The following is a 23,416-nucleotide window of genomic DNA, read 5'->3' as shown; positions in this document are numbered from 1 at the left end:
CACATCAAACCTTAAGCAGCAAAAGACCATAAACGTACACTCACTGGCCACTTTATTAGGTATAGGAGGTACATAATAAAGTGGCCACTGAGAGTAGATATGGGTGGGGAAAGGCCAATGGAGCTTAATCTGCCAAATGTGAGATGTTGCACTTCAGGAGATGTAACGTAAAGAGGCAGTACACAGTTTGCTATAAACTTCATCACAAGCCCATCAGTTCCATTATCCAAATCATTGACAATAGTTCCATGCGAGCAGCACTTACAGCATGGCATTGAGTTTACATTGCTAGCGATCAACTAGAGTTCAAGAAAAGCAACTATGATCTGCGCAAAGCTATCAAGGCTGTGAAACAATATAGGGAGAAGATTGAATCAAGATTCACAATGAATAGCACATGACTTGTGGTGAGGGCTGCATACCATCGCAGACTTCAAAGCCAAACGTTGTGGTGCTGCCAACATCACGGCCTCTCCCAGATGAGCTCAATCGTTTTTATGCTCGGTTCGATATCACTAACTCTGAGCCTCCGAGGAAACCCGGTCATCTCTGATGTTTCCAATGAGTGGACAGTTGCAAGGTTGTGGGACCAGACGGCATCCCAGAGCAAATACTCAGGATGTGCGCAGCACAACTCGCAGGTGTGTTTACTTATATTATTATTCTCTCTCTTTCACAGTGTAGTGTCCTCCTGCTTCCAATTATCCACCATTGTCCCTGTACCATAAAAGACCAAGGTCACATCCCTGAACAACTGGCGTCCTGTTGCACTCACCTCAATAATAAGCAAATACTTTGAGGTTGGTCAAGGATTACATCTGCAGCTTGCTACCACCCAGTCTGGAACCCCCTACAATTTGCCTACTGACACAACCGATCGACAGATGACGCAATAGCCACTGCTCTACATACTGTCCTTACACTTCTGGAGAAGGATGCTTATGTGAGAATGCTGTTCTTGGACTACAGTCCAGCATTCAACACCATAATTCCATCCAGGCTTGACAAGAAGCTCAGAGACCTCGGCCTTGACCCTGCCTTGTGCAGCTGGATCCTGGACTTCCTGTCGGGTCGTCAGCAGGTTGTAAGAACGAGCTCCCTCACCTCCAACTCTCTGACTCTCAATACAGGAGCACCTCAGGGCTGTGTACTGAGTCCCCTCCTTTACTCCCTGTATACCCATGACTGTATGGCCACCCACAGCTCCAATCTGCTAATTTGCCAACAACACTACATTGATTGGCCTTACCTGAAAGAATAACAAGGTGGCCTACAGGGAAGAAGTCATCTTTCTGACACAGTAACGTCAAAAAAAAAACCTGTCCCTCAATGTTGCAAGAAGAAAGGAGCTGGTTGGGGATTACAGAAGGAATGGAGATGGGCTAACCCCTATTGACATCAATGGATCTGGGGTTGAGAGGGTAAACAGCTTCAAGTTCTTTGGCATGGTCTGTACACACCAGCCGTGTGGTGAAAAAGGCACAAGAGCATCTCTTTGACCTCAGACGGTTGAGGAAGTTTGATATGGGCCCCCAAATCCTAAGAACTTTCTACAGGGGCACAATTGAGAACATCCTGACTGGCTCCATCACTGCCTGGTATGGGAACTCCCTCAATTGCAGGACTCTGCAGAGAGTGGTGCGGACAGCCCAGCGCATCTGTAGATGTGAACTTCCCATGATTCAGGACAGTTACAAAGATGGTGTGTAAAAGGGGCCTGTAGGATCACTGGGGACCCAAGTCATCCCAACCACAATCTATTTCAGCTGCTACCATTCGGGAAGCATTACCGCAGCATAAAAGCCAGGACCAACAGGCTCCAGGACAGCTTCTTCCACCAGGCCATCAGACTGATTAACTCACGCTGTCTTGAGTATACTCTATATTACATTGACTGTTCTATTTGTTATAAATTACTGTGATTGAACATGGTACATTTAGACGGGGATGTAACAAAGATTTTTATTCCTCATGTATGTGAAGGCTAAGAACTAGTCAATTCAATAATGTGAAAAGTAGCAGTCCAAATACTGTACTGACACCTGAGGAACACCACCAGTCACTAGCAGCCAAGCAGAAAAGGCCCCTTTATTACCCCTCTCTGCCTCCTACTTGTCAGCCATTCTTCTATTCATGCCAGTATCTTTCCTGTAATGCCCTAGAATTTTATCTTAAGCAGCCTCATGTGTGGCATCTTATCAAATGCCTTATGAAAATCCAAGTAAACGACATCCACTACCTCTCCTTTATGCACCCTGCTTGTTCCTCCTCCAGTCCACCTGCCTTTGAAACTCCCTTTATTCCACTGTGATACTGATACACGTGACTTGTGTTTCTCCCTCTCAAATTGCGGTACGAATTCAACTGTATTATGACCACTGTTTCCCAAGGGTTTCTTTACATTAAGCTCCCTAATATCTGGGTTATTACTCATCACCCAATCTAAGATGGCCTTTCCCCGAGTAGGCTCAAACACAGGCTGCTGTAAAAAAAAACATCTTGTAGGCATTCAACAACTTCCCTCTCTTGCAATCTAACACCAACCTGATTTTCCCAATCCCCTTGCATATTGAAGTCCCCCATTACAATTGTGTCATTATATGCCTTTTCCAGCTCCCTTTGCCATCTCAATCCCACATCTTGGATACTGGCTGGAGGCTTGTATGATTCCCATAATGATTTTTTTTACCCTAACAGTGTGAGTGTCAGGGAGCAGAGTGAATACCAGTGCTAGTACCAGTACCAGAGATCAGTGAGTGTCAGGGAGTAGGAGTGAGTGCCATTGCTATTACAAAGGAAAAAGTGCGAGGCAAACTCAAAGGTCTTAAGGTGGATGAGTCAACTGGACCAGATGGACTACATCCCAGAGTCCAGAGAGAGGTTGCTGAAGAGATAATGGACACATTGGTCATGATCTTTCAAAAATCGCTTGGCATAGTCCTGGAGGACTGGAAGATTGCAAATGTCACTCCACTCTTTAAGAAGAGAGGAAGGCAAAAGAAAGGAAATTATAGGCCAGTTAGCCCAACCTCAGTGAGTTGGGAAAGTGTTGGAGTCTATTATTAGGGATGAGGTTTCAAGGTACTTGGAGACTGAGGATAAGTCAAAGTCAGTACGGGAATTCACTAAAGGGAAACCTGGTCTGACATATCTGTTATAGTTCTTCGAGGAAGTAACAAGCAGCGGGGACAAAGGAGAGGCAGTGGATGTCATTTACTTGAAGGTGTTTGATTAACAAGGTAAAATCCTATGGCATTACAGGAAATAGGCTGCCAGGATTGAAATCTGAATCTGAATGTGACAAAGCAGTGGATGTGGTGTGTATGGATTTCAGTAAGGCATTTAATAAGGTTCCCCATGATAGGCTCATTCAGAAAGTCAGTAAGTTTGAGAGCCTGGTAAACTTGCATGGCTCTATAAAAATGCAGGTTCTCTCTCAAATGTTGTAGACAACACAAAAATTCCTCAGTAATTCAATGAGAAACATTTATTTACAGCATCAGGTCAACACATCCACACAGGCACAGTAGTCATTTCAACAGGTTATCCCTACAATACTCAGGCGATGGCACTTCAGTAAATAAACAAGCAACAGACTGGTGACCGAGCTCCACATGATTCAGGAGGTCAATGTTGGGCCAGTTTTTCATCTTAGTTGGAAAGCAAGTTCCCATTTGCCACTCAAAACTCGTTCACTGGAACTGAATGATTAGTCTGTAGCAAGTCAAGAAACATTCAGTTCAGGCTGACATAGCAACATTAATCACAGAAGTGACATGCAATAAATTATCTCTTCCCTCCCCCCCACCTTCCACACACACTCATCATCAGGATCCAGGAGGTCTCCAAGCAGCCTCAGAATATACTCTGGAGGGAGGGCGAGTAGCCAGAGATCTTGGTGCCATTGACGTGGCCAGGAAAATGGATAAAGCCCTTTAGGGTGAACATGATTTTATTTTTTATTTAAAGATAGGAAAGTCCACCCTCTCAAGCCAAGCTACCAGCAACCATTAATTTAGCTAGAGCTTAATTACAAGACAAATTTCCAATGACCAATTAACCTTCATCTTTAGACTGTGGGAGGAAACTGGAGCACCCAGAGGAACCCCACACAGGTTACGGGGAGGGCATACATACTCCTTAGAGGCTGCCAGAATTGAAATCCGAAATGAGACACCCCAAGCCGTGATAGTGTCATGCTACCACTATACCATCCTGGTGCTCTGTGTTGGGCAGAAGGTTCAAAACCAGGGCCTCAAGAGCTGTGATCTCTGATAGCTTCACTCAGAAGGTGGTGGGAGTGTGGAACAAGCTGCCAGGAGAAATGTTGACTGTGGGTTCAATTTCAACATTTGAGAAATTTGGATGGATGGGAGGGAAATGGAGAACTACAGTCCAGGTACAGAGAAAGGGCAATGGAGAGCTACAGTCCAAGTGAGGGTCAAATGGCCAAGGCAAATTAATAGTTCAGCATGGACTAGATGGGTCAAAGGGCCTCTGTGCTGTAGTGTTCTATGACTATAAAACAAAATTAGCTCCAAGTTTTAGGAATATTAAGCACTTAAGGATAAATCTGTGTAACAAGAACCAGCCAATTCACTAAAAAGACAACTTCCTGCTAACTCCCAGCTAAGTAACTCCGCCATCTCTTCTTCACCGTACATTTCAGGAAGGAAGATCCTACAATTACCCTCCTCCAATACCACTAAAGTCACACCAGTTCCTGTAGAGACTCTTACAAACAGAGTTCATATTCTAATGCAAACACATTCTGCACCAGACTGTTTAAGGAATGTGATAGTCTGAGGCCATCTTGTGTCGATGGAGAAAACTTCTACCAGATCTGGGTGTAGCAAGGAACACGATGTTCCATAAAGTCACAGGTTAAAACATTGTGAAAACAGGAATCAGGGCCAGAATAGACAGAAAACCAGGTTATTGCTTAAAACGTTGACTAGAGCAGTTATGTTTGTTTAAAAAAAAGTCATTTTAACACAAAGGGGCAAAGGAATTTCACGTGGCAGGTGCTAACACTGAAATCTCCCAAAACCACAGAGCAGGGCTCCATAGACAAGGCATTGTGAGACACATTATTGAGGCTGTGGGGCTCAGCACTTGAGACTATTACAGAAGGGAATTTAACCTCTGCTCTCAATAAAACATGTGGGAGACCTGTGATGTGTTCCGGTGCTGGCTCCTGCCAGGTTTTAGCGAGGACTGCAGAGCGTTCCAAACTGCAGTCAGCTTTGTTCCTGTGGAACACACAGACCAATGTCTTCACCATCTTTACAGCCCTTTAGACTTGGAAAGGTTCACTGGTGGCTCTGTATCTCAATGCTACATCTTCTTTTCCCTGCATGTCAGGGATATTACTGGAGCCAACAATTGTGTCACTCTGCCAGCAGAGTGAACAGGGATGAACTGCAAGAAGGTCAGAGATGTTGGCACAGCAACCACGGCAACAGCAGCAATGAAGGACGGCAGCTTAAGGTGCAGTTCCCCAAAGTTCTATGTATGGTGATAAATTCATCTCCCTTACTCCAGTGCCTTCTGTTCGATGTGGTCACACAGCAACTTGTACTGCTCTGTAAATCCAAAGGAACACATAGGTCAGTGAGAGATTCTACCCATCACACACACACCAGAGTAAAGCTCCCTCCAAACCATCCTATCACACTCTCCTGGTATCTGATACAAAGACTCACTCCACACCATCCCATCACACACACCCAGAGTGAACATCCATCTGGAGTCAAAAGATAGCGCTGTGAATGGCAGCCGTGTTACGAGCTCCATTCCAACTGTACAGTATACTGTTAATTTCTGCTATTTCCTTTGCATTTCTTGTTCAAGAAGCTGATAGTCACATCAAGTACTATAGACTGACTCTTCTGAACATTGGGAAGGTGGCCTTTACCCACTATGTGCCGCCTTTCCTACGCTGGGATCTCTTGCTTGCACCATCAATGGGAAGCTCACCTTCTACACCGCCGCTACCTCAGAAGCAGTGTTGGAGGTGAGGGAGAAGAGCCGGCATCCTGGTGAGGTTGAGGTGGTGTGCTAATTGGTCGCTGCTCCCTAGCATACTCCTGTCTAAAGTTCAGTCCCTGGACAATAAGCTGTGTGAACTGAGAGTCAAAATCTCCTACCAGTGGGAAACAAAGGTGTGTCCAGCTGCTACCATCTGGGAAACGGTACCGCAGCATAAAAGCCAGGACCAACAGGCTCTGGAACAGCTTCTTCCACCAGGCATAAGACTGCTTAATTCATGTTGACACAACTGTGTTTCTGTTATATTGACTACCTTGTTGTACATACTATTTATTATAAATTACTATAAATTGCACATTTAGACAGATATGTAACAAAAATTTTTACTTCTCATGTATATGAAGGATGTAAGTAATAAAGTCAATTCAAGTGTAGCACAGAAACAAGTCCTTTGGCCCATCTAATCCATGCCTACTCCCATCGACTTGCACCAGGACCATAGCCCTCCATCTGTCTACCATCCACGTACCTGTCCAAACTTCCCTTCAACACTGAAATTGAGCTCACATGCCACATGTGGCAGCTCATTCCACACTCTCACGATCCTCTGAGTGAAGTTTTCTTTAAACTTTTCACCTTTCACCCTTAGCCCATGACCTCTGGTTGTAGTCAGTGGGAAAAGCCTGTTTGCATTTACCCTATCTATACCCCTCATAATTTTGTATACCTCTATCAAATCTCCACTCAACCTTCTACATTCTAAGGAATGCAGTCCTAACCTATTCAATCTTGCCTTATAAATCAGGTCCTCTAGTCCCAGCAACATCTTTGTAAACTTTCTCTGTACTCTTTCAATCTTGTTTACGTCTTTCCTGTAGGTAGATGAGCAAAACTGCTCACAATACTCCAAACTAGATCTCACCAACATCTTATACAACTTCAACATAATATTCCATTTCCTGTACTCAATGCATTGCTTTATGAAAGCCAATGTGCCAAAAGCTTTCTTTACGACCCTATCTAACTATGACACAACTTTCAATGAATAATGGACCTGTATTCCCAGATTCCTTCATTGTACCACAGTCCTCAGTGCCTAACTCTGTAAGACCTACCCTGGTTGGTCCTACCAAAGTGCAAAACCTTGCACTTGTCTGCATTAAATTCCATCTGCCATTTCTCATCCCAGTTTTTCTAGCTGATGCAGATCCCTCTGCAAGCCATGATAGCCTTCCTCTCTGTCCACTACACCCTCTATCTTGGTGTTACCTACAAATTTGCTGATCCAGTTTATCACATTATCATCCAAATCACCTATAGATGATAAACAACAAAGGACCCAACATACCACTATTCAAAGGCCTCCATTCAGAGATGCAATCCTCTACTACCACTCTCTGGCTTCTCCCACAAAACTAATGTTTACTCCAATTTATTACCTCATCTTGAATGCCAAATAATTGAACAATTTCCCATGTGGGACTCTTGTCAAAAGCCTTACCAAAGTCCATGTAGACAACATCCACTGCCTAGCCTACATCCACTTTCCTGGTAACTTCCTCAAAAAACTCTATAAGATTGGTTAGACATGGCCTACTACGCACAAAGCCATGCTGAATATCCTTAACCAGCTCATGTCTCTCCAAATACTTACATATCTGGTCCATTAGAATATCTTCCAATAACTTTCCCACAACTGATGTCAGACTCACTGGCCAAAAGTTTCCAGGGAAAGGTTTTGAGCTTTATTTCAAACAGTGGACCAAGCCTGGCTATCCTCCAATCCTCTGGTACCTCTCCTGCCACTAAGGATGATTTAAATATCTCTGCTAGGGCTCCAACAATTTCTGCACTTGTTTCCTGTAGGGTCTGAGGGAATATATTGTCAGGCCCAGGGGATTTATCCACCCCAATGTGCTTCAGTATAGCCAACACCTTCTCTGTAATCTGTAAAAGGTCCATGACGTTGAAGCTGCTCACTTCTATAGACTCTGCATCTGTATTTATTTCACGAGACAGACACAAAAAAATTATTTTAAGATCTCCCCCATCTCTTTTGGCTCCACACATGGACTACCATTCTGATCTTCCAGAGGACCAATTTTGTCCCTTGCGATCCTTTTGCTCTTAACATATCTGTAGAATCCCCGATAATTCTCATTCACATTGTCTGCTAGAGCAACTTCATACCTTCTTTTGCCCTCCTGATTTCTTTAAGCGTTCTCTTGCATTTCTTAACTCCAGAAGCACCTCTCTCGTTCATACCTGCAATGCATCTTTCTTTCTCTTAGCCAGGACTACAATGTCTCTTGAAAACAAAGGTTCCCTAGACCTGTTACCTTTATCTTTTATTCTGACAGGCACATACAAGCTTTGTACTCTCAACATTTCATTTTTGAAGGCCACCCACTTACCAAGTACTGTACACCTTTGTCAGAAAACAGCCAGCCCCAATCCACACTTGCCAGATCAATTCTGATATCATCAAAATTCGCCTTTAGAATCATTGAACATTACAGCACAGAAACAGGCCTTTTGGCCCTTCTTGGCTGTGCCGAACCATTTTCTGCCTAGTCCCACTGACCTGCACCTGGACCATATCCCTCCATACACCTGTCCATGTACCTGTCCAAGTTTTTCTTAAATGTTAAAAGTGAGCCCGCATTTACCACTTCATCTGGCAGATCATTCCACACTCCCACTACTCTCTGTGTAAAGAAGCCCCCCCTCAATGTTCCCTTTAAACTTTTCCCTCTTCACTCTTAACCCATGTCCTCTGGTTTTTTTCTCCCCTATCCTCAGTAGAAAAAGCCTGCTTGCATTCACTCTATCTATACCCATCATAATTTTACATACCTCTATCAAATCTCCCCCTCATTCTTCTACGTTCCAGGGAATTAAGTCCTAACCTATTCAACCTTTCTCTGTAACTCAGTTTCTGAAGTCCCGGCAACATCCTTGTAAACCTTCTCTGCACTCTTTCAACCTTATTAATATCCTTCCAGTAATTCGGTGACCAAAACTGCACACAATACTCCAAATTCAGCCTCACCAATGCCTTATACAACCACACCATAACATTCCAACTCTTATACTCAATACTTTGATTTATAAAGGCCAATGTACCAAAAGCTCTCTTTATGACCTTATCTACCTGTGACACCACTTTTAGGGAATTTTGTATCTGTATTCCCAGATCCCTCTGTTCTACTGCACTCCTCAGTGCCCTACCATTTACCTTGCATGTTCTACCTTGGTTTTTCCTTTCAAAATGCAATACCTCACACTTGTCTGTATTAAACTCCATCTGCCATTTTTTTGGCCCATTTTTCCAGCTGGTCCAAATCCCTCTGCAAGCTTTGAAAACCCTCCTCATTGTCCACTACACCTCCAATCTCTGTATCATCAGCAAATTTGCTGATCCAATTTACCACATTATCATACAGATCATTGATATAGATGACAAATAACAATGGACCCAGCACTGATCCCTGTGGCACGCCACTAGTCACAGGCCTCCACTCAGAGAAGCAATCCTCCACTACCACTCTCTGGCTTCTCCCATTGAGACGTCTCATCCAATTTACTACCTCACCATGTATACCGAGTGACTGAATCTTCCTAACTAACCTCCCATGCGGGACCATGTCAAAGGCCTTACTGAAGTCCACGTAGGGAACTTCCACTGCCTTCCCTTCATTCACTTTCCTTGTAACCTCCTCGAAAAACTCTAATAGATTTGTTAAACATGACCTACCACACACAAAGCCATGTTGACTCTCCCTAATAAGTCCCTGTCTATCTAAATACTTGTAGATCCTATCTTTTAGTACTCCTTCCAATAATTTACCTACTACCGACGTCAAACTTAACACGCCTATAATTTCCCGGATTACTTTTAGAGCCTTTTAAAAACAATGGAACAACATGAGCTATCCTCCAATCCTCCGGTACCTCACCCATAGATACCAACATTTTAAATATATCTGCCAGGGCCCCTGCAATTTCAACACTAGTCTCCTTCAAGGTCTGAGGGAATACCCTGTCAGGTCCTGGGGATTTATCTACTCTGATTTGCCTCAAGATAGCAAGCACCTCCTCCTCTTTAATCTGTAAGGGGGTTCCATGACCTCACTACTTGTTTGCTTTATTTCCATTGACTCCATGCCAGTTTATTTAGTAAATACAGATGATAGATAGATAGATACTTTATTCATCCCCATGGGGAAATTCAACTTTTTATTTTAGATCTCCCCCATTTCTTTTGGTTCCACACATAGCCGACCACTCTGATCTTCAAGAGGACCAATTTTATCCCTTACTATCCTTTTGCTCTTAATATACCTGTTGAAGCTCTTTGGATTATCATTCACTGTGACTGCCAAAGCTACCTCATGTCTTCTTTTAACCCTCCTGATTTCTTTCTTAAGTATTTTTTTGCACTTTTTATACTCAAGTACTTTATTTGCTCCCTGTTTCCTATACATGTCATACATCGCTCTCTTCTTTATCAGAGTTCCAATATCCCCAGAGAACCAAGGTTCCTTATTCTTATTCACTTTGCCTTTAATCCTGACAGGAATGTACAAACTCTGCACTCTCAAAATTTCTCCTTTGAAGGCCTTCCACTTACCAACGACATCCTTGCCAGAGAACCACCTGTCCCAATCCACGCTTTTTAGATCCTTTCTCATTTCTTCAAATTTGGCCTTTTTCCAGTTAGAACCTCAACCTGAGGACCAGATCTATCTTTATTGAAGATCAAGTTGAAACTAATGGTGTTATGATCACTGGAACCAGTGTTCCCCATACAAACACTTCTGTCACCTGTCCTAACTCGTTTCCTAATAGGAGATCTAATATTGCATCCTCTCTAGTCGGTACATCTATATATTGATTTAGAAAACTTTCCTGAACACATTTTACAAACTAACCTGTCTAGACCTTTAACAGTATGGGAGTCCCAATCAATATGTGGAAAATTAAAATCCCCTTTCACAACTTTATGTTTCCTGCAATTGTCTGCTATCTCTCTGCAGATTTGCTCCTCTAATTGTCGCTGCCTATTTTGTGGTCTATAATACAACCCCATTAATGTGGTCATACCTTTCCTGCTTCTCAGCTCCACCCATATGGCCTCGTTAGACATGCCCTCTAATCTCCAATTTAGAATCTTAACTCATGGACCAGACCTATCTTTTTGCATGGTTACTTTGAAACTAATGACTTGGTAGTCACTAGATACAATAGGCCTATGCCAAGGACTGGCTCCTGACTCCTGATGGAGGGTGCACGAGTGCCAGGAGGTTTTCTTGGCAGTGTACTCCACCAGGATCAACTGCGGAAACTGTTTGGACTCTTAGTGTGGAAGATGGACACCTGAGACCAGGCATCTCCTCTACCTGGAAGTCTATGAAGTCCTTCTGGGGAGACCTGACTGGCAAACTGGCAGGGCCTAGAGACAAAAATCATGGCCTGGCTGTCCACCAAAACTTGCACTGTCTCTCATCAACACCAAGGGGGTAATGGCCTGGCACAAGGGGGTAGACCATCAGGTGTATTGGAGCTCTGAGGGAAAGGTTAGATTGATCTCTGGTGGGCCGAAGGGCCTGTGGTGTTCTCTGTTCAATGATGAGCTGTGCCTCGTCCGTTCTCACCTTGATTCAGGTTCCCAATCACTGACTGTTTCTTCAGGAAGTTGGTGCACAGTTCCCTGCTCAGCCCGAAATCCAGCATGTTGTGTGTGAAGGTCCTATGGTAGCAAACACAGGAAGTTCACAACCGGACACAGTTCTGTACCTCAATGTATAACAGCTCACACACTCCGCAGTACACCCATTTCCTGTGAGTGACTTGCATGCACCAGCCTTACCCTAGCTGTCCAAAGGCAATGTTCTTGTCAAACCAATGGGTGTCGTCCCGTTCCTCTGGGGTCATGTGGCACCACTTCTCCCTGTGTTGGGGAATTCACAGATGTTAGTGAGGGAGGGTGGGATTAGCCTGTGTACAGTGAGAGGCAGCCTGACAATGGGAGACATGGACAGCGATGACCAGCAGTGACACACCTCCTCCAGCGCTGGGGCTGGAGTGGGCAATCTGCTGACACCAAGGTTCCTCTCCACAGCTGAGCAAGGCTCCCCACTCAACAGAGCAGCCAAGGCCCCCAGCGGGGGCAAGGCTGCTGGAGGGTAAATGATGGGGAAGGGTGCTAGGTGGGAGTGTCAGTGTCTAACTGGATGACACCCCACCTCACCCAATCACTTCCCTAGTCCTTCCATTCCAACCCCAGCTGGTGGGGACCTCATGGGTGGATGAGAGGGAGTAAGGGTTGGGGGGTGCACAAGCTGGTGGGGAGGGAGGCATGTGAGCTGGGGGCTGGGGGGGTGAGGCTGGAAGGTGAAGATCTCTCCTGTTGCCTGATACCTGGTGGTGGGGGATCGTTTCCTGCGCTCACAGTGCACGGCGTCGAAGAAAGCAGCATTCCAGAACCGCAAACTGTGCCTTAGACAAAGGGAAAAGGTGAGTCAGAAACTGTGCAAACAAGATGCTGGAAACCGAGCAAACCACCAAAATTGCTGGAGGAACTCAGAAGGTACAATCTTTCTCACTACCATGGGAACCTTTGAAATGCATCTATGGAAAAAAGTATAGTCTAGGTTTCAGCTCGAGACGTAAACTGTACTTTTTTTTCCATAGATGCTGCCTGGTCTGCTGAGCTCCTCCAGCATTTTGCATGCGTTGCTCAGAAACAATGCAACCCACACCTTCAAACCTTCCCCCACATGACCTGCACCCTTGCAACCTGACCAGCACATTTCCCCCACTAACCCCCACCCACCCTCCCTGACCACTGTGGGACAGCAGAAGGGGAAGCTGAGCTGGACATTTGAAGGTTAGCCTGAGGTCAAGGAGGCAGTGTCTCTGCCACAGCAGATTTACAGTGACGCGATCTCAGTGGCTCTCCACTTGAACAACATGTCAGGCTGATGCTTATTGATTACAGCTCAGCGTTCAACACAATCATACCCCTCATTATTAATCAACAAGTTCCAAAACCTGGGCCTCTGTATCCCCTCTACAACTGGATCCTTGACTTCAGTCTGCGATTGAAACCATAGTCTGTGTGGATAGTAATAAAATTTCCTCACTGACAATCCACACTAGAGCACCTCAAGGATATGTGCTTAGCCCACTGCTCTACACTCTCTACACCCATGACTGTGTGGCTAAGCACTGCTCAAACACCATCTAGAAATTTGCTGATGACACAACTATTGTTGGCAAAGTTTGAGATGGTGACTAGGAAGTGTACAGGAGTGAATTAGATCAGTTGGTTGAGTGATGTCGCGACAACAATCTTGCAGTCAACGTCAGTAAGTCCAAGCAATGGATTGTGGACTTTAGGAATGGGAAGTCGAGGGAACGCACACCAGTCCTTGATGAGGGATCAGAAGTGGAAAGGGGAGCAGTTTCAAGTTCTCTAGTGTCAACATCTTTGAGAATCTATTCTGGGCTCAATATATTAATGCAATTACAAAGAAGGCATGACAGCAGTTATATTTCATTAGGACTTTATGGAGAATTGGTACGTCACCAAAGGCACTTGCAGATATCTACAGATGGATGCACAGTGGAGAGCATTCTAACTGGCTATATCACCATTTGTTATGGAGGGACCACTGCACAGGATGGTAAACCCAACAAGCTCCACCTTGGGTACAAACCTTCTCACCACCACGGGAACCTTTGAAAAGCGATACCTCAAAAGGCAGCATCCATCATTAAGTGCCTCCACCAGCCAGAACATGCCCACTTCTCATTATTACCATCAGGGAGGAAGTACAGGAGCCTGAAGACACACACGATTTAGGAACAGTTTCTTACCCTCTCCCATCAGATTTCTGAATGAACACTTCCTCATGATTTTCTCTTTTTGCACTACATATAATGTTCTACTGTAATAATTCTTATTGTAGCTTATAATGTTTATGAATTGCACTGTACTGCTGCCTGGAAACAGCAAATTTCATGACATATGTCAGTGATAATAAACCTAGTGCAATACTGCAGCATAGTTGGGCACACTGCCCACAAACCAGGTCCAACTAATGCACCCACCTCCGTGTGTACCCAGCAGCCTTCTGCCAGCTTCCTACCCTGATACTGGACTCACTTCCCCAACACCTTCATCAGGCTCTACAGGTTCAAGTCCTCACTATTCCCCAAAGCCCCTTGCACCTTCTGTCTCCCCTCCTGCCCCACCCTAACCACCTTCTGTCTCCCTCATCCCGGTACCTCCCTCACTCTCCTCCCCCACACCACAATACCTCGCCCTTCTTTAGAGCAGCTGGAGAAAGACAGTTCTGGGTTTTATCAGGAATGTTATGGTGTGGAAGTCACACTGAACCTTTACACAAAGCAGGTATCCCTCACGTAAGTGATTTGCCTCAGTGGAGTAAATGTTCACTAGTAAGTATGGGAAGCTTGGTAGTGTAGCAGTCAACACTAGCAATAGGGATTCAGTTCCTGCCAGTGTCTGTAAAGAGCTGGTATAGAAAAAACATAGAAACATAGAAAACAGGTGCAGGAGTAGGCCATTCGGCCCTTTGAGCCTGCACCGCCATTCAGTATGATCATGGCTGATCATCCAACTCAGAACCCTGTACCTGCTTTCTCTCCATACCCCCGATCCCTTTAGCCACAAGGGCCATATCTAACTTCCTCTTAAATATAGCCAATGAACTGGCCTCAACTGTTTACTGTGACAGAGAATTCCACAGATTCACCACTCTCTGTGTGAAGAAGTTTTTCCTCATCTCGGTCCTAAAAGGCTTCCCCTTTATCCTTAAACTGTGACCCCTCATTCTGGACTTCCCCAACATCGGAAACAATCTTCCTGCATCTAGCCTGTCCAATCCCTTTAGAATTTTATACGTTTCAATAAGATCCCCCCTCAATCTTCTAAATTCCAGTGAGTATAAGCCTAGTCGATCCAGTCTTTCTTCATATGAAAGTCCTGCCATCCCAAGAATCAATCTGGTGAACATTCTCTGTACTCCCTCTATGGCAAGAATGTCTTTCCTCAGATTAGGGGACCAAAACTGCACACAATATTCTAGCTGCGGTCTCACCAAGGCCTTGTACAACTGCAGTAGAACCTCCCTGCTCCTGTACTCAAATCCTTTTGCTATGAATGCCAACATACCATTTGCCTTTTTCACTGCCTGCTGTATTGTCCCGGTACCGAAGAAACCACAACCAAAGGAGTTGAATGACTTCAGACCTGTTGCCTTGACGTCGCACGTGATGAAGACCATGGAGCGGCTGATAATACAGAATCTGAGGCCACAAACCAGGCATGCCCAGGATCCTCTTCAGTTTGCGTATAAGGAGAAGGTGGGAGTGGAGGATGCTATCACGTATTTGCTGCACAAATCACTCTCTCACCTAGATGGGGTCAGTTGTGCTGTGAGGATTACATTCCTTGACTTCTCTAGTGCCTTTAACACCATCCAGCCCAAGATCTTAAGGCACAAACTAACGGAGATGGGAGTAGACTCTCGGATAACTCTGAACATCCTCTACATAGCACCATCCAGAGACAGAGAAGCAGTTTCAGCGACAGGTTACTATCGATGCAATGCTCCTCAGACAGGATGAAGAGGTCAATACTCCCCAATGCCATTAGGCTTTACAATTCTACCGCCAGGACTTAAGAACTTTTTAAAAGCTATTATTAATGCTTTTTGAGATAGTGATTTAGATGCATATCATATTTTTTACTGAGTTAAGTATTGTATGTAATTAGTTTTGCTACAACAAGTGTATGGGACATTGGAAAAAAGTTGAATTTCCCCATGGGGATGAATAAAGTATCTATCTATCTATCTATCTATCTATCTACCAGCATGCCCACCTTCAATGACTGGTGTACAATGACACCCAGATCTCGTTGCATCTCCCCTTTTCCTAATCGGCCACCGTTCAGATAATAATCTGTTTCCTGTTCTTGCAACCAAAGTGGATAACCTCACATTTATCCATATTAAATTGCATCTGCCATGAATTTGCCCACTCACCTAACCTATCCAAGTCACTCTGCATCCTCTTAGCATCCTCCTCACAGCTAACATCGCCGCCCAGCTTCGTGTCATCCGCAAACTTGGAGATGCTACATTTAATTGCCTCGTCTAAATCATTAATATATATTGTAAACAATTGGGGTCTTAGCACTGAGCCTTGCGGTACTCCACTAGTAACCGCCTGCCATTCTGAAAAGGTTCCGTTTACTCCCACTCTTTGCTTCCTGTCTGCCAACCAATTCTTTATCCACATCAATACCATACCCCCAATACCATGTGCTTTAAGCTTGCACACTAATCTCCTGTGTGGGACTTAGTCAAAAGCCTTTCGAAAATCCAAATATACCACATCCACTGGCTCTCCCCTATCCACTCTACTAGTTACATCTTCAAAAAATTCTATAAGATTCGTCAGACATGATTTTCCTTTCACAAATCCATGCTGACTTTGTCCGATGATTTCACCTCTTTCCAAATGTGCTGTTATCACATCTTTGATAACTGACTCTAGCATTTTCCCCACCACCGATGTCAGGCTAACTGGTCTATAATTCCCCGGTTTTTCTCTCCCTCCTTTTTTAAAAAGTGGGGTTACATTAGCCACCCTCCAATCCTTAGGAACTAATCCAGAATCTAAGGAGTTTTGAAAAATTATCACTAATGCATCCACTATTTCTTGGGCTACTTCCTTAAGCACTCTGGGATGCAGACCATCTGGCCCTGGGGATTTATCTGCCTTTAATCCCTTCAATTTACCTAACACCACTTCCCTACTAACATGTATTTCCCTCAGTTCCTCCATCTCACTAGACCCTCGGTCCCCAATTATTTCCGGAAGATTATTTATGTCCTCCTTAGTGAAGACAGAACCAAAGTAGTTATTCAATTGGTCTGCCATGTCTTTGTTCCCTATGATCAATTCACCTGTTTCTGACTGTAAAGGACCTACATTTGTCTTAACCAATCTTTTTCTTTTCACATATCTATAAAAGCTTTTACAATCAGTTTTTATGTTCCCTGCCAGCTTTCTCTCATAATCTTTTTTCCCTTTCCTAATTAAGCCCTTTGTCCTCCTCTGCTGGTCTCTGAATTTCTCCCAGTCCTCAGGTGTGCCGCTTTTTCTGGCTAATTTGTATGCTTCTTCTTTGGACTTGATACTATTCCTAATTTCCCTTCTCAGCCACGGGTGCACTACCTTCCCTGGTTTATTCTTTTGCCAAACTGGGATGTACAATTGTTGTAGTTCATCCATGCAACCTTTAAATGCTTGCCATTGCATATCTACCATCAACCCTTTAAGTATCGTTTGCCAGTCTATCTTAGCTAATTCACGTCTCACACCTTCAAAGTTACCCTTCTTTAAGTTCAGAACCTTTGTTTCTGATTTAACTACGTCACTCTCCATCTTAATGAAGAATTCCACCATATTATGGTCACTCTTACCCAAGGGGCCTCGCACGACAAGATTGCTAACTAACCCTTCCTCATTGCTCAATACCCAATCTAGAATGGCCTGCTCTCTAGTTGGTTCAGAAAACCATCCCGCATACATTCCAAGAAATCCTCTTCCTCAGCACCCTTACCAATTTGGTTCACCCAATCTATATGTAGATTGAAGTCACCCATTATAACTGCTGTTCCTTTATTGCACGCATTTCTAATTTCCTGTTTAATGCCATCCCCAACCTCACTACTACTATTAGGTGGCCTGTACACAACTCCCACCAGCATTTTCTTCCCCTTAGTGTTATGCAGCTCTACCCATATCGATTCTACATCCTCCAGGCTAATGTCCTTCCTTTCTATTGTGTTAATCTCTTCTCTAACCAGCAACGTTACCCCACCTCCTTTTCTTTCCTGTCTATCCCTCTTGAATATTGAATATCCCTGGATGTTGAGCTCCCATCCTTGGTCACCCTGGAGCCATGTCTCTGTGATCCCAACTATATCATATTCATTCATAACTATCTGCACATTCAATTCATCCACCTTGTTACGAATGCTCCTCGCATTGACACACAAAGCCTTCAGGCTTGTTTTGACATCACTCTTAGCCCTTATACAATTACGTTGAAAAGTGGCCCTTTTTGATTTTTGCCCTGGATTTGCCTGCCTGCCACTTTTACTTTTCACCTTACTACTTTTTGTTTCTACCCTCATTTTACACCCCTCTGTTTCTCTGCACTTGTTCCCATCCCCCTGCCACATTAGTTTAAACGCTCCTCCCAGGACATTGGTCCTATGTTTTCCCAGTGACCACGTGGTTTCTCCCACATTCCAAAAACGCACAGGTTAGGGTTAGTACTTTGTGGGCATGCCACATTGGCACCAGAAACGTTGCGACCCGCAGGCTACCCCTCAGAGTGTGTTGGTTGTTGACACATTGCACTGTGTTTCAATATACACATGATAAATAAAGCTAATCTGGTCACTTCATGACAGGAAGGATGAGAAGGCAGTAGATTTACTAGAATGGGTTTTAGGACCAGGACTTCAATCACAATGATAGATTGGAGAGAGCCAATGGGGGACTTGCACAGATGGTGTTCTCAGGGCCAATGAGTTCTCTTTATCAGAGGTACTGAGGACCAGAGGTTATATCATAAAGTCATAGAACACTAAAGCACAGAAACAGGCCCTTTGGTCCATCTAGTCCATGCCAAACTACCTGCCTAGTCACATCGACCTGCACCTCGACCATAGCCCTCCATACCCCTCCTATCCACGTACCTATCCAAATCTCTCTTCAATGTTGAAACTGAATCCACATCTGCCATTTCCACTGGCAGCTCATTCCACATTTTCACTACCCTCTGAGTGAAGTTCTTCCTCATGTTTCCCTTAACTATTTCACCTTTCACCCTTATCCCATGACCTTGATTTCCAGTCTCACCCGACATCCGTGGAAAAAGCCTGCTTACATTTACTCTATCTATACCCCTCATGATTTTGTATATCTGCCCTTAATCCTCTACATTCTTGGAAATACAGTCCTTACTTATTGAACATTCCGTATAACTCAGGCCATCCAGTCACCCAACATCCTTGTAAATTTTCTCTATACTCTTTCAACTTTAATTGCATCTTTCCTGTAGGTAGGCAACCAAACCTGCCCACAATACCATATTAGGTATCAACAACCTCTTCTACAGACCTCCAGTCAGAGAGGCAACTGTCTATTACCACTCTCTGGCTTCCTCCAGAAAGCCAGGCTCGCATCCAATGTTCCACCTCAGCCTCAGCACCACGTATAATGGGCTGAATGGATGTCCTGCACTGAGCATTCTGTGATTAATTCAGGTATAGTGAAACATTACCAGATGGGTTGCTGCTTCAGGTGAGTGTACAGGTAAACCTTCAGCCCTCTCGTCTCCTCCGCACAGGACTTCTCCGAGGCTGCAGAAAGAAACAGGCATTTCATCACCCAGTTCTCTGCGTACAGTGCTCAGCGGGGCCCCACTACAACTCGGGCATTCTCTGTAGGGAGACTATCCCCCCTCCCCATGAGCCACATGGGTTTCCTCCCACATTCCAAAGATGTCCCAGTTAGTGTGTTAATTGGACATTGTAAATCATTCATTGATTAGGCTAGGGTTAAATTGGGGGGTTACTGGGCTGTTCTGTGCTGTATCTCCTCTCCTGCCCCCCCCCCACCATTAAACAAATCCCCACACAGAAACCAAAAGCACATGCACAGGGGCCTCAATGCTAGCTGCTCCATTACAAATTCACTCTTTGAAGGCTGTATTTCAAGGGAGGAGAAAATGTGAGATTATGGATCAACTACAGTAGTGCAGTAGTGTGTGCAGTTGTGAGATATGGTTTTCATCTGGCTAGCCATTAAAATTGCTAACGTAGACAGCTGTGGAAGCCAAGTCATTGGGTATATTTAAAGTGGAAGTTGATAGGTACTTGATTAGCCAGGGCGTCAAAGGTTATGGGGAGAAGGCAGGAGGATGGGGTTGAGAAGGATAATGTCTCATGAGAAGGCAGCACACGCAGATGCATCTGGGTTTCCAGGTCCAAATGCTGCTAACTGAATTATATGTGGTGTGTGTGACTGTACGCGCTGTGTTTTGCACCCTGGTCCTGGAGCAACACTTTCATTTGGCTGTATTCACGCGTACGGTTGAACTTTAAATCAACTGTGATGGAATGACAGAGCAGACTCAATGGACGGAATGGCCTAATTGTGCTCCTATGTCTTATAGCAGGTCTCATTGCCCTGCTTTTCCACATCCTTGCAGACTTCTCCAGCTCCACTCCAGACTTTCTAGGTGAAATTGCTCCCCTTAGCCTGTGTGGCAGCACTTCTCAGGATAACAGTCTCATTCTTCACTCTGACACAAGAGATTCTGCAGATTCAGCAAATGTTCAGCAACACACACAAACACAAGAAGCCACCTTCTGGGCCTCTTCCTTTCAGTCCCAATAAAGGGTCTCGGCCCAAAACATTGACTGTTTATTCCACTCCACAGATGCTGCCTGACCTACTGAGTTCCTCTAGCATTTTGCAGGCTTTATTCTGGTTGCACCAGTCTCTTTAAATACGCCAACAGAAAGTGCTGGACCCACTCAGCAGGTCGGGTTGCATTTGTAGGAAAGGAAACAAATTCACAATTTCAGATTGGAGGCCCTTCCTCAGAACTGTTCTCCTGCATACAATCTGACCTGCTGACAGATCCCTCATTCCCACAGATAGTCTGACCCACTGGCTATTTCCTCAGTATCATTCTCACAGATACCGTTTGACCCACTGGCTATTCCCTCAGTATCATTCCTACAGATACAGTCGGACCCACTAGCTGTTCCTCTCTCAGAACCATTCCCACACATAAGAGTCTGATCTACAAACTATTGCCTCAAACGTTCCTGTGGATACAGTCTGACCCACTGCCTTTTACTCCCTCAGAACCACTCCCAGAGATACAGTCTGATCTGCTGACTATTTTGCCTTCAAAACCTTTCCCGATACAGTGTGACTCACTGACTAATATTCCCTTAGAACCATTCCAAGATACATTCTGACCTGCGGGCTGTTCATCCCTCAGAAATGTTCCCACAGATACAGTCTGATACAATGCCTATTCCTCCCTTAGAACCGTTCACAGAGATTCAGTCTGTCCCTAATCTTCATTCTCAGCCCGTGTGATTCCTCTTTCTGATCCTCAATCTCTGTCCTGTGATTCCTCTCCCTGATCTTCATTTTCTGATCTACATTCTCTGTACCCATGACTCCCGACCCTAATCTTCATTTTCGGTCCCTGTGATTCCTGTTCTTTATCTTCATACTCTGTCCCTGTGATTCCAATCCCTGATCTTCATTCTGTCAACATGATTCCAATCCCTGATCTTCATTCTCTGTCCTTGTGATTCTGTTCTTTACCTTCATACTCTGTTCGTGTGATTTCTCCCTCGATCTTCATTCTCTTTACCTGCGATTCCCATCCCTAATCTTCATTCTGTCCCTCATTTTCATTCTCTGGGAGAGGCACATCAGGGAGGGGGAGAGTTACTTGGATTCTCTGTTTCAGGAGGTAGTCACATCCATTAGATTACAGTGGCATGCAAAAGTTTGGGCACCCCCAGTCAAAATTTCTGTTACTCTGAATAGTTAAGTGAGTAGAAGATGAACTGATCTCCAAAAGTAATAAATTTAAAGATGAAACATTATTTTCAACATTTTAAGCAAGATTAGTGTATTATTTTTATTTTGTACAATTTTAGACTGAAAAAAAGGAAAGGAGCACCATGCAAAAGTTTGGGCACCCCAAGAGATTTGAGTCTCAGACCTTAATTAGCTTGTTAGGGCTAATACTTGTTCACAGTCGTCGTTAGGAAAGGCCAGGTGATGCAAATTTCAAAGCTTTATAAATACCCTGACTCCTCAAACCTTGTCCCAACAATCAGCAGCCATGGGCTCCTCTAAGCAGCTGCCTAGCACTCTGAAAATTAAAATAAATGATGCCCACAAAGCAGAAGGCAGCTATAAGAAGTTAGCAAAGCGTTTTCAGGTAGCCATTTCCTCAGTTGATAATGTAGTTAAGAAATGGCAGTCAACAGGAACTGTGGAGGTCACGTTGAGGTCTGGAAGGCCAAGAATACTTTCCAAGAGAACTGCTCGGGATTGCTAGAAAGGCAAATCAAAACCCCCGTTTGACTGCAAAAGACCTTCAGGAAGATTTCGCAGACTCTGGAGTGGTGGCGCACTGTTCTACTGTGCAGCGACACCTGCACAAATATGACCTTCATAGAAGAGTCATCAGAAGAAAACAGTTCCTGCGTCCTCACCACAAAATTCAGCGTCAGAAGTTTGCAAAGGAACATCTAAACAAGCCTGATGCATTTTGGAAACAAGTCCTGTGGACTGATGAAGTTAAAATAGAACTTTTTGGCCACATTGATCAAACGTATTTTTGGAGAAAAAAGGGCACAGAATTTCATGAAAAGAACACCTCTCCAACTGTAAGCATGGGGGTGGATCGATCATGCTTTGGGCTTGTGTTGCAGCCAGTGGCACAGGGAACATTTCACTGTAGAGGGAAGAATGAATTCAATTAAATACCAGCAAATTCTGGAAGCAAACATCACACTGTCTGTAAGAAAGCTTTAGATGAAAAGAGGATGGCTTCTACAACAGGATAATGATCCAAAAGACACCTCAAAATCCACAATGGACTACCTCAAGAGGTGCAAGCTGAAGTTTTTGCCATAGCCCTCACAATCCCCCAACCTAAACATCATCGAAAATCTGTGGATAGACCTCAAAAGAGCAGTGCATGCAAGACAGCCCAAGAATCTCACAGAACTAGAAGCCTTTTGCAAGGAAGAATGGGCAAAAATCCCTCAAACAAGAATTGAAAGTGTTACAAATCAGCAACAATGAATATATGATTTGAGACAGTTTTTTAATAAACAAAACATTTATTAAACACTGTAAAAAACCCAAAAGTAAACAAACAATTAATTTAACCGGAAGTCAGCTGCGATACGGCAGCTCGAACAGTTCTTACGAGAATGCGAAAATAGTTCCTAGAAGTAGTAATGCAAAAGTCCAAATGCTTACACAGACCATTAAAGGAGAGACTTCTTGAAATGATTTAAATCCTCTTTTGTGGAGTTACTGCTGATCTCAGCCGAAGTATGTTATTCCTGGGAGGATTTGCGATCGAAGGAAATAAAACGGCTTAAAGGCACTGACCTTTCTTTGATGAAACTTTGTATCCAACCCTCTGCTCTTCTGGCAGAACAGGAGTTATCATGGATACTCGTTACTAATTCCTCGTGCAAAGATTAAGCAAAGGTCGAATCTGTTTCACCGTCGACATTAACTTTCCCAATCC

The 23,416-nt window shown here is 44.2% G+C and overlaps 1 protein-coding gene across 1 annotated transcript in view; it reads right to left on the bottom strand.

Moving 5' to 3' along the window:
* The window catches only part of LOC140740895 (Fanconi anemia core complex-associated protein 24-like), a 194,050-nt gene that overhangs the window by 56,682 nt on the left and 113,952 nt on the right, over window positions 1-23,416 (bottom strand). Inside the window, exons 8-11 of the mRNA XM_073070507.1 lie at window positions 19,391-19,469; window positions 12,415-12,492; window positions 11,864-11,944; window positions 11,649-11,743 (exon numbers count right to left, since the gene is read on the bottom strand). Coding sequence (XP_072926608.1) covers window positions 11,649-11,743; window positions 11,864-11,944; window positions 12,415-12,492; window positions 19,391-19,469 — 333 coding nt within the window. The remainder of the gene's footprint in view (window positions 1-11,648; window positions 11,744-11,863; window positions 11,945-12,414; window positions 12,493-19,390; window positions 19,470-23,416) is intronic.

The sequence above is a fragment of the Hemitrygon akajei genome, chromosome 17 (assembly GCF_048418815.1).
Source record: "Hemitrygon akajei chromosome 17, sHemAka1.3, whole genome shotgun sequence".
NCBI classification, from domain to species: domain Eukaryota; kingdom Metazoa; phylum Chordata; class Chondrichthyes; order Myliobatiformes; family Dasyatidae; genus Hemitrygon; species Hemitrygon akajei.
Note: the sequence above shows the minus strand (reverse complement) of the source record. Positions and strands in the feature narration are given on the sequence as shown.